This window comes from Eurytemora carolleeae, unplaced genomic scaffold (assembly GCF_000591075.1).
Source record: "Eurytemora carolleeae unplaced genomic scaffold, Eaff_2.0 scaffold917, whole genome shotgun sequence".
Taxonomy (NCBI): Eukaryota; Metazoa; Arthropoda; class Copepoda; order Calanoida; family Temoridae; genus Eurytemora; species Eurytemora carolleeae.
This window is the reverse complement of record NW_019396840.1, coordinates 130933-144474: the sequence shown is the minus strand read 5'-3', so window position 1 is coordinate 144474 and position 13542 is coordinate 130933. Positions and strand designations below refer to the sequence as shown.

The following is a 13542-nucleotide window of genomic DNA, read 5'->3' as shown; positions in this document are numbered from 1 at the left end:
TGGAAACTTTTGAATTTTGTATCGAGATCAATGCTTAATCTCGATCTTTTTTTAATCTGCAGATTAATTTAATTAATCCCGTATGGTATCGTACCCAGTTCAGGGTTGAAGAGATCTTTAATCCGGGGTGGAATGGTATATCTTTTATAAATCCTAAAATTAAAAAAATGTGTCTACGATGGATTTTTAGATCAAGCAATCGGGATTAAAACACAAAAATTCTCAGCTCTGATTTTAGAACTCTGAAAAGGGAGTTTAAAAGCTTTCCCCTTCAAAAGTTAATAATGATTTTTTTAGTTTTGTTGCATCTCAGAAAAAAAGGTTTAAAAATGTTTCCTGTCAAATGGACTATCCTTGCACAGGCCTCTCAGAGTGAATGTCGGAGAAATAGATTTAAATTCACAAATCGTGCAGTGTCTGAAAAAGGGTTAAACTGTTTAAAATTCGTTTTTTTCTAATCTTAACAATAAATTATTTTTTATTTTGAAAAAATAAACTTCCTGAAAGTTCAACTTCCTGTATTCTTAATTCTAAGTTCATCACCAAGGAAGTGGTGAAAATGTACACTCCTGCCTTTTAAGGATTTTGAGTAATTTTACAAATTATTTCAACCGTGTACTTTCAATGAGCGCTAAGATGTGGGTTTGACCTGAGAGGATTGAATTCTTGACAGATCCCAGCTCCCCACCTTCCTCTTTCTCCTCCTCTTGAACCTGAAGGTGTGAAGAAACCTGTATATTTCTCTCTGTACTCCATATCAGTCCCTGTTAGTCATAAATTTCTCTCTTAAGTCTCTTAAGTAGTCCCTTCTTGGTCTATCGCGTCCTGTAATTCTCTATGTAGTCCTTCTTAATTTGTTGCAGTCCTTTTCATGCCTGTAGAGTCCTGTATTTCTTTCTAGCCTGAAGTAGTTCCTATATAATTCTGTAGTCTAAACAGTACATTCTAGGTATGTAGAGCTCTGTATAGATCTCTGTAGTCTAAATAGTATATTCTAGGTCTGTAGAGCACTGTATAGATCTCTGTAGTCTAAACTGTACATTCTAGGTCTGTAGAGCCCTGTATAGATCTCTGTAGTCTAAATAGTATATTCTTGTTCTGTAGAGCCCTGTATAGATCTCTGTAGTCTAAACAGTATATTCTAGGTCTGTAGAGCTCTGTATAGATCTCTGTAGTCTAAACAGTATATTCTAGGTCTGTAGAGCCCTGTATAGATCTCTGTAGTATAAACAATACATTCTAGGTATGTAGAGCTGTATAGATCTCTGTAGTCTAAACAGTATATTCTAGGTCTGTAGAGCTCTGTATAGATCTCTGTAGTCTAAACAGTATATTCTAGGTCTGTAGAGCTCTGTATAGATCTCTGTAGTATAAACAATACATTCTAGGTATGTAGAGCTCTGTATAGATCTCTGTAGTTTAAATAGTATATTCTAGGTCTGTAGAGCACTGTATAGATCTCTGTAGTCTAAACAGTACATTCTAGGTCTGTAGAGCCCTGTATAGATCTCTGTAGTCTAAATAGTATATTCTTGGTCTGTAAAAGCACTGCATAGATTTCTGTAGTCTAAACAGTACATTCTAGGTCGGTAGAGCCCTGTATAGATCTCTGTAGTCTAAATAGTATATTCTAGGTCTGTAGAGCCCTGTATAGATCTCTGTAGTCTAAACAGTATATTCTAGGTCAATAGACCCCTGCATAGATCTCTGTAGTATAAGCAGTACATTTTAGGTCTGTAGAGCCCTGTATAGATCTCTGTAGTCTAAACAGTATATTCTAGGTCTGTATAGCCCTGTATAGCTCTCTATAGTCTAAACAGTATATTTTAGGTCTGTAGAGCCCTGTATAGATCTCTGTAGTTTAAACAGTATATTCTAGGTCTGTAGAGCCCTGTATAGATCTCTGTAGTCTAAACAGTATATTCTAGGTCTGTAGAGCCCTGTATAGATCTCTGTAGTCTAAACAGTATATTCTAGGTCTGTAGAGCCCTGTATAGATCTCTGTAGTCTTAACAGTATATTCTAGGTCTGTAGAGCCCTGTATAGCTCTCTATAGTCTAAACAGTATATTCTAGGTCTGTAGAGCCCTGTATAGATCTCTGTAGTCTAAACAGTATATTCTAGGTCTGTAGATCTCTCAGTAGTACGTGGAGCGAGGTATAGCTGTTCTTTTATAGTCAATTGACCTGAAGTTGTATAAAGAAAAGCACAGTTGGTTTCTGTGTTACCAGGCCCATCTCTCCAGTTCTCCCAGCTCAATCCAACCTCATCACTCATAGACTAGACATATCCCAGACTAATATATACCATCTGCTTATATATTTATAAGGATAATGTTAATGAAAATTTTTTCTTATTCTATATTTACATTTTTGAAGCAAAAAAATTGTATAACATGTAATAATAATGATTATATCGATAAAGTTATTATTAAATTTATAATAATGCTTGCTAACCTTCCATTCTGTGCTTGAGTTGGATGTAAGACCAATCCAAGCAATTCTTCCTCCTCTAGATTTAGCTTCACAGGTTTTAAAATATTTAGTTGCGAGCTCAGTAACTTCCTGGTTATCCTTCTCATTTATAGGAACCATTATATTCCCACCTAGTAATACAGGTTTTATAATATTTATTCATAGGAACCATTATATTCCCACCTAGTAATACAGGTTTTATAATATTTAGTTTTATCCTTCTCATTCATAGGAACCATTATATTCCCACCTCGTAATACAGGTTTTATAATGTTTAGACTTATTCTTCGCATTTATAGGAACCATTATATTCCCGCCTAGTAATACAGGTTTTATAATATTAAGTCCTACCCTTCTCATTCATAGGAACCATTATATTCCCACCTCGTATTACAAGTTTTATAATATTTAGTCATATCCTTCTCTTTATAGGAACCATTATATTCCCACCTAGTAATACAGGTTTTATAATATTTAGACTTATTCTTCTCATTCATAGGAACCATTATATTCCCGCTTAGTAATACAGGTTTTATAATATTTAGTCTTATCCTTCTCATTTATAGGAACCATTATATTCCCACCTAGTAATACAGGTTTTATAATATTTAGTTGTATCCTTCTCATTCATAGGAACCATTATATTCCCACCTAGTAATACAGGTTCTATAATATTTAGTCTTATTCTTCTCATTCAATAGGAACCGTTTTATTCCAACCCAGAAATGCACAGGAATAATATTAACCTCATTTCAACCTAGCTTAAAATCTCCTAAATTTACCTCTGCAGTGGCCTTACCTAACCATAAATGTCATGACTTAATAATATCTAGAAAACTTAATGTGAAATATCCTTCTCATTAATTACCAAGTTTATTGCAAAGTTTCTGTGCTAGTTTATTAGTCCTTTTCTCCGGGAACATAAACCTGCTGGGAGGTTTCAGGATCTCACAGTACTCAAGTCCAGAACCGTTCCTATAATTAGCTTAGCATAGATATTATATTTAAAAACGGTTCAAAACGTTACAAGAATTGAGTTTCGTCACAAACTTCATGATTTTCTACTCCCAATATTTTTGCAACCAAATGTCAAACTATGAATTCTCTATGATCAAATAATGTAAGTTAAAAATATCAAAGTTTGCACAGTCAAGTTGCAAAGATATAGTAATTGGAAAATTTAAGTTTGTGACAAACGTTTAATTTTTTTCAATCATTTTCTCTACGTAAGAAATATCTAATACTCACGAAATTTCTGTAATTTTTGTTAAATTTGACATGTAATTGTGACATTTATGAATGAGAAGCGTTCCAAATTTTGTCAACTAAAATTTCCGTTTTAATAGAATATGAATAAGTTTTGCAAATCATAAAACTTTTTCTTCTGATGAACACAGAAAAATGATAGCAGAGCCATTTTCTTCCAAATTGATTAATTAATATTCCTGATCTGTAGGTTGTTAAAGGTCCAGGACGAGTGCTCCCAGCTTATGAAAGGAACTCTCGCAATATCTAAACATTAAATACTTTTCATAATATTTATTTTATATGAAAAATTTTTAGTATATTTAATATTTAATCTACCAATCAATATGTTTACTTTTTTGAGCAAATATTGGATAATATACATGGTATACAAATATACATGGTTTAGAAAATTAGAGTTCGAAACTGATAATTGAGTCTTTGCCACAAGCTTGTATTTTATAATCCCTATATAACAGCAACCTGAAGGTGTAAACTTTTGATATTTCAAACTTACATTATCTTATCTGAAAGTTAGTTTGAAATATCCAAAAGAAAAGCAAAGTTTGTGTCAAAGATTCAATTCTTTACATGGAAAAGCTAAATGGTTAATTTTCTCTTATTCTTAAATTTTTACACCAGTGTAATGTGGCTTTTATCATAACATTTTGCAGAATACTTAGTAACTACAAAGGAAACCCTGAGTTTCTAGATCCTATATCTTTGCAACATGATATAGTAGACCTTTGATATTACATTCTGTTAATCAAATTTAATTGAATAATCAAAGGTTTACACAATCAGAGCTGAAAACTTTAGAATGAGATATCCCTTATCTCGATTACTTAATCTGAGCCCGCGATTTAAAAGCTACGGCTCGAGTCTTAATTCCTTAAACGCAGCTTTAAGACCCAATCTTAGACCCAACTCTGACGACAGCTTGTGGAGCTTTTGTCACGTGATTGACAGCTGCGAGATCTTAGGCTCGACTTAATGAAAATAAAACCGACCTTGGTTGGTTTTAGTGAAGAATAGGACTCAATGTTGGGTCTTATTCTCATCAAAACCCGGAATGCGCCAATTCCAACTATGAAAATCCGCCAAATACAACATTAAACTAGTTTTATGAAGTAAATTCTGTTGAAAAATAGATGCAACTTAAATTCAAAGGCCCGAGCCGTAATTAAGGCCCAACAACAGCTTAGACCCGAGTCGTATTTTCTTGAATTTTTTAAATCGCCGGCTCTGAGTGAACAATGGACACACTTTAGATTTTCTTCTTAAACCGTTCTTTCTTGAATATAGAAGAGAAAAATCAAAACCGGTTTTTTAAAATAAGAGAGTCCCTCACGTTTCTAAACGTTAATCTTCAATGGCGCGCAAAATTTCAAATTTATAGGCTTCATATATACGCAACTTTGATTGGTTGAATTTTATACACTTTTTAGGATATAACAAGATTAGGTTAGTCTCGATATTAAGAAAGTATTCAGCTCAAGTTGAAAAATTATAAGCATTAGAAAATTTCAGCTTTTGGTAAACAAAAGTTCATAGAAAAACTGGTTCATACAAAGAGAATATCTAAATCTTACTTTCGCATCTAGTTTTAGCTTTAATCTCTTCAGCAGATAGGATTCCGTCCCAAACATTTAATCCACTAGTAATATTTTATAATTCATGATTTTTCTTATTTTTTATTATCTATGTATATAATATATTATTTTCAAACCAGATAGATATATATCCCAGTTATAGGACAGGCGGATTTGGGGAAATTCACTATTTAAATGTCGTGCTTTCAATGAATTATCAAATTATATTTTACTAGCCTTAGAGGGCGCTTCGCGCCCATCTTCTAAATTAATTGTGAACATGTTCTCTTTGTGTACATCGTAAAACAAAACAAAAATAATTCGCGGATTTTTACAAAAAAAATTTGTGGATTTTCAAAATTTTCAAAAATTAAATGAAGATCGAATTTTGATGGACACAAATATTTGAAATTTTGATCATTCATAAACCTTCCCTGTGGTCACGTGATGTCCCACAAAAAATGTGGGCTCGATCGGTTCAGCCGTTTTGACGTTTATTGGATACTAACAAACAAACAAACAGACAAGCCAAACTTATATATAGATAGATTATATAGTACATACAATTCTTTGTATATCAAAGGTACGCGTAAATCCCGATTTACAACAACGATGCCCTTGAAACCTTTAATTCTGATACTTTCTCCGTTGCTTCTTTTAAGCAAGAAAAGCATTCGCAGAGAAATCTCAAATAGAAAAAACAGAAAAAAACATGGATATTTCCTTCATACTTGATCGGACCACGCTTACTAGGTTACCACTGAAAATTTTGCCATATTTGCATGGAAGACCACTTGAAATTATCGCTAACAGTTCCTTTAAAAAGAAAGTAAATTCAGAAATAAACTGTCTTATAGTTTTTTAATCATTAGTTGTTTAAACATTTTTGAAAGGAAAAAAAAAATAATTCCAGTCAATAATATAATAAGGTTTTACAACTGTAATGCATGATAACGTAGTATTGTTTTTTTACGAAACCCTCAAATAGAACAAGAAAAGGAATTGAGTATTTTCTAATCCTTTGCAACCCAATTTTGTAGACCTTCGATATTTCAAACTATAAATTCATTAGATCGAATAATCACTGTTTGAAATATCAAAGGTTTACACAATCAGTTGCAAACATAAATCGGTGAGAATTAAATTTGAATTTAAATTTTAAAATTTCCTAATTTCTGCTGATAAACTATGAATTTTTTCAAACCCGTAGCACTCCCAGACAGGCCTAGAACTGTTTCCGGTGCACATCTTGTCCAGGCTTTGTCCAACAATCAATACATCTAAACATATGGGAATTAAACTTTTTCAAAATATACACTGTAAACATCTGAATAGGTTAAAAGTGTTTCTATAGAATGCACAACTTCAAAGTAGGAAATATATTTCAATGTTTTTCTATAAACATCATCACAAGTCGTATAGGTCAGAATTGACCAATAAATTATAAAGTAAATGAATAGGCAATTATAACAAAATTTCTGAAATAATGAAAAATTATTTATGAGAAAGGCTGGACCAGTGAAATCTATGAATTTCAGGGGGTTTCATGGGCCTCAACGGGTGCTGAGCCCCCTGGAAAGAAACAAAAATTAAGCCCCCCTGGATAAGACTACAAAGTAAGACTAAAACAATAAAAACAATATAAATTTACAAAAACAAAAACAGGTCAAATATTAAATAGCAATACACACACTGGTAGGTAACGCAAGGCAAGTTAGTTCATTTATTTCTATCAATGGCTTAGAGAGAAAGGAATTGAGTCTTTGCCACAAACGCATACCTATATCTTTGCAATCCAATTTAGTAGACCTTTGATATTTCAAGCTATGAATTCTGTTAGATGAAATAATCTTAGTTTGAAATATCAAAGGAGTACGCCCTCAGGGGGCAAAGATATAGGGATTAGAAAATATAAGTTTGTGGCAAAGACTCAATTTCTTTGGTGTCAACAAGTCAAATTAAAAAACACGTTCATGTTAAATTGAAATCTTTTATGTTTTATATCATAACTCTTTTTTTGAAGAGCTATTTAGAAGATATAAAATGCTTTTAATAAGGAAAGGAATTGAGTCTTTGCCTAAAACTTATATTTTCTAATCCCTATATCTTTGCCCCCTGAGGGCGTACCAGCAAACAGTTTTCTTAAGGAGTTTGTTTCTCTTGTCTGGTTTTTAAAAAGTCACTATACGAATAAAGTAGTTCCTTAATTAACAAAAAAATCAAAACTCACTTTTTTCCTGAGAAATATTGAGATGTGTAACATAGGCAATGCTTCCGTTGTTAAGAAAGTTTCCATTTAGAAAAATGTTATATTTCATTTCCGTACTGCTCTCATTTTCCTACGCAAACAGATACATCAGATCATAATTGATAAAAATTCAAGGGATTGTCAATGTAAGAACTACATGTCCGATTCACTAATGTACCTTTTAAACCTTTAACTGTGTGAAACTGATTGATAAACCTTATATTGAGGGTCACTTGAAGTTTATCGTTTTCACCCCAATTCAGTAATGAAATTCTTAGCAATTTAACATTTTAGAAAATATTCAATTCCGATGTACATTTTAAATTTGATTTACGATCCCGCAATTTATGTTGTTACAGATGTAGAATTAGGATACAACACTTTTACCCGATTGTGTACCTTTGCATACCTAAAAAAAATCAAAAACGTGTTTGGGGTGTAAGTAATTAAAAACTTTAAAAGTGGATCAACTGAAATTTTCTAATCCATATATTTGACGGTGTAGACTTTAACCATTTAATCTAACAAATCTAATCAAAAACGATATCGAATTCAAAAACGATATCGAATTCAAAAACATATCGAATTCAAAAACGATATCGAATTCAAAAACGATATCGAATTCAAAAACGATATCGAATTGCCAAAAAATGGATTAGAAAATCAGAGCATAAAGCAAAAACCCAGTTCAAGAGAAATTTTTATTTATTTTTATTTTAGTATTTTCAGGTGTAAACCATTTTTTAAGAATCTTCATCAATTTATCTTCAAATAATAAGATGATGAATTTTTTTATAAACATAATACCTCTATATTTGAACAAACATAGTTCCACCCGTAATCATTAAACTTGCCAAGTATCTCAGTCTTGATCAAATGATTGCGCAAAGGCATAGTCATATATGTAACGCCCACTAAATCTATAAAAAAAATATAATATTAAAGTGACTGTAAATATTATTTTCAGTGACCCAATTCCAATAAATGAGTGGGACCGATTCCAAAGTTTTCCTTTTCACCCTTTTCTGATGAATGATAAATGATAATGGGATACATCACGCACCTCTGCCCCTTTAGTAAAAGGAAATTCAATCTATATGAAGCATAAAGTCTGACCGCGACAACCTTGTTGCACCCGCTAGTCCAGTCCATAGAGCTAGGTGCAGTACAAACTGGGACCGGAAAGGTTGACCCGGCTCGGAAATTCAAATGTACTACGGCTGCCCGTGATAACCTCCATTGTCTAGCTAAAAGGATTCTTTGAAAAATCATAAAACAAATTTCTAATTGTTTTCTAAATGCTTATTTGCGCGATTTCTTTAAATGACCGTTTTCAATGATAAGAGAACATTTTTTTAACAACCAGTTCCTAATCAAAACATTGCTCTTTACAGCAGAACTTTTTCCATACTTTTCGTTAGGAATATTGAATATTTAAAAAAAATATGCTCCATGGGGGCAGAAAGTATACAACGTACAACATGCGTACTTGAATTACATTACAACGTACACAAATATCAATTTAACCTAATTTGTAATTATGTAACGCTACACTCGTAAGTCAACTTGCCAGTCACTCCCTTTATAAAACTTTACAAAGTTCAATAATAAAAAAGCCTATATCACCTCATGGCTTCTCAGATATATATACGAAAAGGTCAATTTTTAAATGGAAGGAAACTTGAAATGATATACTTTGTTGGAAAAGGATTTTTTTTGAATTCGTAAACTGACCTAAACCAAGGCAAGATATATCTTCAGAGTTCTTCAGTTTTGAACATATATTCCAGATCTGCTGGGCTCCTCTCTAATACAAGTTTTTTCTCAAATGTTTTGTTCAAATAATAATTCTAAAAATATTCTAAACTTCAGTCTTACAGTGAGAACCAGAAAACTGTGGAATAGAATTAGACGCAATTAAAACATTCCTTAAGTGATACCTGTTACAAAGCAAATAGTTTTACTAGTTAGGTATTAAATCATTACTTAAGTTTAATGGGTCTGTTTACACTTCACAATTGCAGTGTCGTATGTGAATTGGACTATTTCAAGTCATAACTTGAGTGTAAAGTCGTCTTCCTATTCCAGAGTTTTATAGCTCACCCTGTAGCATATTTTGTTATTGTTAAAACATCTAACAAAATAAAAGCTAACAGGAAATCATACACTGTAAATATATATACTTAAAAGTTGAGGTTTTAATTTAATTACCCCCCCCCACCCTGCTTTTTTAACAAAAAGGGGGGGGGGTCATTCTAGAGAAGAAAAAAACAAAGAAGGATATCAACTCACCAGATAATGTAGTTTAATCCATAAACAAACTGTAAACTCCTTCATGACAGGAACAGATTTCTCCCACACAGCGTAGTTCTCAACACTCCTAGGCAGAGGTACTAATATCAGATACACAAATAAGTGCCCAAGGTTAAAGGGACTGTACACGTGATTTTAAGTGACATTTTATGTAAAAAGAGTGGCATCTTCGATTCACAACGGTGCCTATAACCATCTTTCTCAGGGTTTTGTATCTAAAAATATTACTTAAGTACAGATAAACCAAATTTGAAACTAAGCTATTTTCAGCAAGACAAAAAAGGATATCCCATTCATCCTTGGTCAGACAAGGGATTAAAGGGACTGTTAAAGTAAAGTAAAGGGGGACATATCCTAAAGGTTAGACAATTTAGGTGCTGTCTCTGTCTCCAGAAATTGAAAAAAACATGTAAAACTTATACGAAAACACTCTAATATAAATAATATGGCTGACAGAGCCATATGACCAGATACTGCACGGACATTGGTGGAAATTCTGGTCACGTGGTACTGACGTAACAAGATTAAAACCAATTATATCCATTAAAAATAAGTAAATTATGTATCTAAATTAGAATAAGAGGGTACCTACAAAATTTAGGCATCTGTGGTAGATGTCAACGTTTCGATTTTTCTAGATTTTAGCTTTCGTTACGATAGTGTTCATCAAAAGTATTAACGTTTGAAACGTTACGTTGCGCATTATGAAATTTTATGGCATAGAGTAACGTTACGTAATGAATTTTCTGCACTTGAATACCTTATACAACGTTAAGCTTTTGTAAATGTTGTGAAAAAAACAGAAAGCTCCGTTACGCTTTTGCATTTTCCGTTTTAAAAAACTTTCCCAACGTTGCGTTAAAGCTAATGTAATAAAACCACAATTTTTTAACGTTCCACTTTCATGCAAGGTAAATATTTTCAGAGACCTTACGTTACACTTTCACTTGGTTTAAGATCTAAAAGATGACAAACGTTTTGCTTTAATAAAACGTCATTGGGGCATAGTTCTNTAGAGATTAGAAAATTATAATTTGTGGCGAATTTTTAGGTCTTTTTGTGTTTTTTTTTATGTTACTTACAAAGTGAGTAAAAAAACGGCATTAGCTTTAGTTTACAGACCACAATGAAAATGTTTTCAGAGTTTATGTTTGGGGTTAAAAATATCAAATATAGTAAGACAAGTGCTAAATTTGTTTAACACAAACAACGCAAAATAAAATTATTTAACACATTTTTTTTTTAAATCGATTAAAAAGTCAGTTTTTTTCTATTCTAAAGTTTCATAAAAATTTAAACATAATTGCATTTTCCAATTGATAAAATATTGTTGCATTTTAGTAAGTATCTACATTTCTAAATTTTTCAACCTAAAACATGAACCATGCCAACAGAAGTTATGATTTCAAGTAGTCAAATAAATATGAAACCCAGCAATTGTGTTTGTTCACAGACCCGTTCCACTTAAGTTGATTTTTTTACAATTAGTAAATCTTTGCTTTAGAACAGAAAATGCATATGTAAAATTTCTTAATGTCGTCTTCCTTTTCCAGAGTTTTAGTGGGTTTCATCAAACAAGAAACATTTATAAGATTTGAATTTTCACTAATAGCATGCTACAAAAAACTCGTTTACACTTTAGTTTTTTTTTCAAATTTACTAATCCCTATATCTTTCCAACCCGATGGTTTAAACCTTGTATATTTCGATATTAATGGTCTACGACATCGGATTGCAAAGATATATTAAATGAAAATAAGAGTTTTTGGCATAAACTCATTTTCTTTGAACTTGAAATGAAAAACCATAAGTCTTTGCTCTTATAATCATCAGTCGAATCTCTTACATTGATATATTAGAGACGTTTTGAAATGTTTTGATTGACAGAATTCTTGTTACACTTTTGAAATTAAAACTCAGCCCTCATAGTCTAACGTTTTATGTACAACATTTTCAGCAGACATATATATCTAACGTTAGACTAATCAATTTAGTATTCAGAGAAAAGTTATGAAACATTATGATTTACAGAATTACATTTTTTAAATGTTATACGTTTACATTATTGAAATTTTACTCTGTAAAAAAAACTTTCGTTTCCTGATTATTAAAATAATTATCCATTTTTGCAACGTTGAATTTTTCATTATTCTATAAGGGAAAACGTTTCAAAACGTTTTCATAAACAGTAATTTATTTTTCAGTTATACAACGTTACACTTTTTATAAGTTGAACTTTGAAATAGATATCCTTTCGTTACGATATTCAATCAAGTCCCAATTCATTTTTCAAACGTTAGACTTTCAAGCTCCCCTTGGAAATAAAACATTTCTTTACGTTATGGTCAAAAAAGTTGTAGATATTAGAAAAATAACGTTACGTTTCCACAAAACGCTAACGTTGGGGGTATATTCCTCTAACGTTAACGTTTAACTTTAACGTTAGGTATGAGCTCCTATAACGTTAACGTTTAACGTTCACGTTATATAGAATATATCCAAACGTTACACATTATTGTAACGTAACGTACAAAAACGTACATTTTACGTTACGTTACACTATCGTTGACATCTCTAAATTCTGTGGGTTATCGTACTTTTTAGATTCTTTCCGTATTTAATGAAAAGAGACATCAGATAGAACAAATATCTGTCGCGATCAACAGAATTTTTAAGGCTTCAGCCTATACCCCTTTTCATTTATCTTAACAAAGAGGACCATTGTGAAGCGACAATGCAAATCTTTAAATAGTGGGTACTATAAAATGTTGTTTCCAGATCATGAGTAAGTTTTTAACTTGTAAAATGTAGGCTTTACAAGTTTGCTTTTAATGCATTGTAAACATTTTTTTCCCTGAAAAATAAGCTTCTAGCAAACCAACAAAATTTATTAAAAGATTTTACCATTTTTTTCTCAGAATCTCAAAAACGAATAAAAACGAAGCTTATCTCTTTACGTAAATAGTATCTCAATGAATAAACTCACAAAAAAATCCTTCAAAATTTGCTGCAGATACAATTGCTAGAAACGCCGTTATAAGAAAGTAACCTTACAATTATTTATGAATACTAGAAATTCAAGGCGCTTCGCGCCCTTCTTTCTAGCCTTAGAGGGCGCGACCATCTCCTAAATTAATTGTGAACATGTTCTCTTTGTGTACATCGTAAAACAAAACAAAAATAATTCGCGGATTTTCACAAAAAATTTCGCGGATTTTCAAAATTTAAAAAGATTTAATGACGATCGAATTTTGATGGAGACAAATATTTGAAATTTTGATGATTCATAAACCTTCGCTGGAGTCCCTAGATGTCCCACAAAAAATTTGGGCCCGATCGGTTCAGCCGTTTTGACGTTTATTGGATACAAACAAACAGACAGACAGACAGACAGACAGACAAGCCAAATTTATATATAGATTTGTAAAAAATTTAAACAGTGACGAAAATAATAAATCACCTAGACATTTTAAATTTAGCATAGTAAAATTTTTTTTGGAAAACAGGAATTCTTATTTCATTTCTTCCAAAAATATTCTCAAAATTTGAAATGTGAAAACTACCTTGTCCCAATGAATCCATTCTCTTGAAAAGATACAATCCTGTCTCCAAGTACACCTAGCAATATTGGGTTAACCGCATCTCATTAAAGGGACAGATAGGCTATGTA

The 13542-nt window shown here is 31.9% G+C and overlaps 1 protein-coding gene across 1 annotated transcript; it reads right to left on the bottom strand.

Annotated features, from left to right (window-relative positions):
• Positions 1-308: 308 nt before the first annotated feature.
• Positions 309-3599, bottom strand: LOC111709275 (pulmonary surfactant-associated protein A). Its single transcript, XM_023482899.1, has 5 exons — positions 3343-3599; positions 2457-2605; positions 2187-2280; positions 650-713; positions 309-417 (listed from the first exon to the last, which is right to left on the bottom strand). The coding sequence occupies exons 1-5, from the start codon at positions 3395-3397 to the stop codon at positions 324-326; spliced, it is 456 nt and encodes a 151-aa protein (XP_023338667.1). The 5' UTR covers positions 3398-3599; the 3' UTR covers positions 309-323.
• Between the last annotated feature and the right edge of the window lie 9943 nt (positions 3600-13542).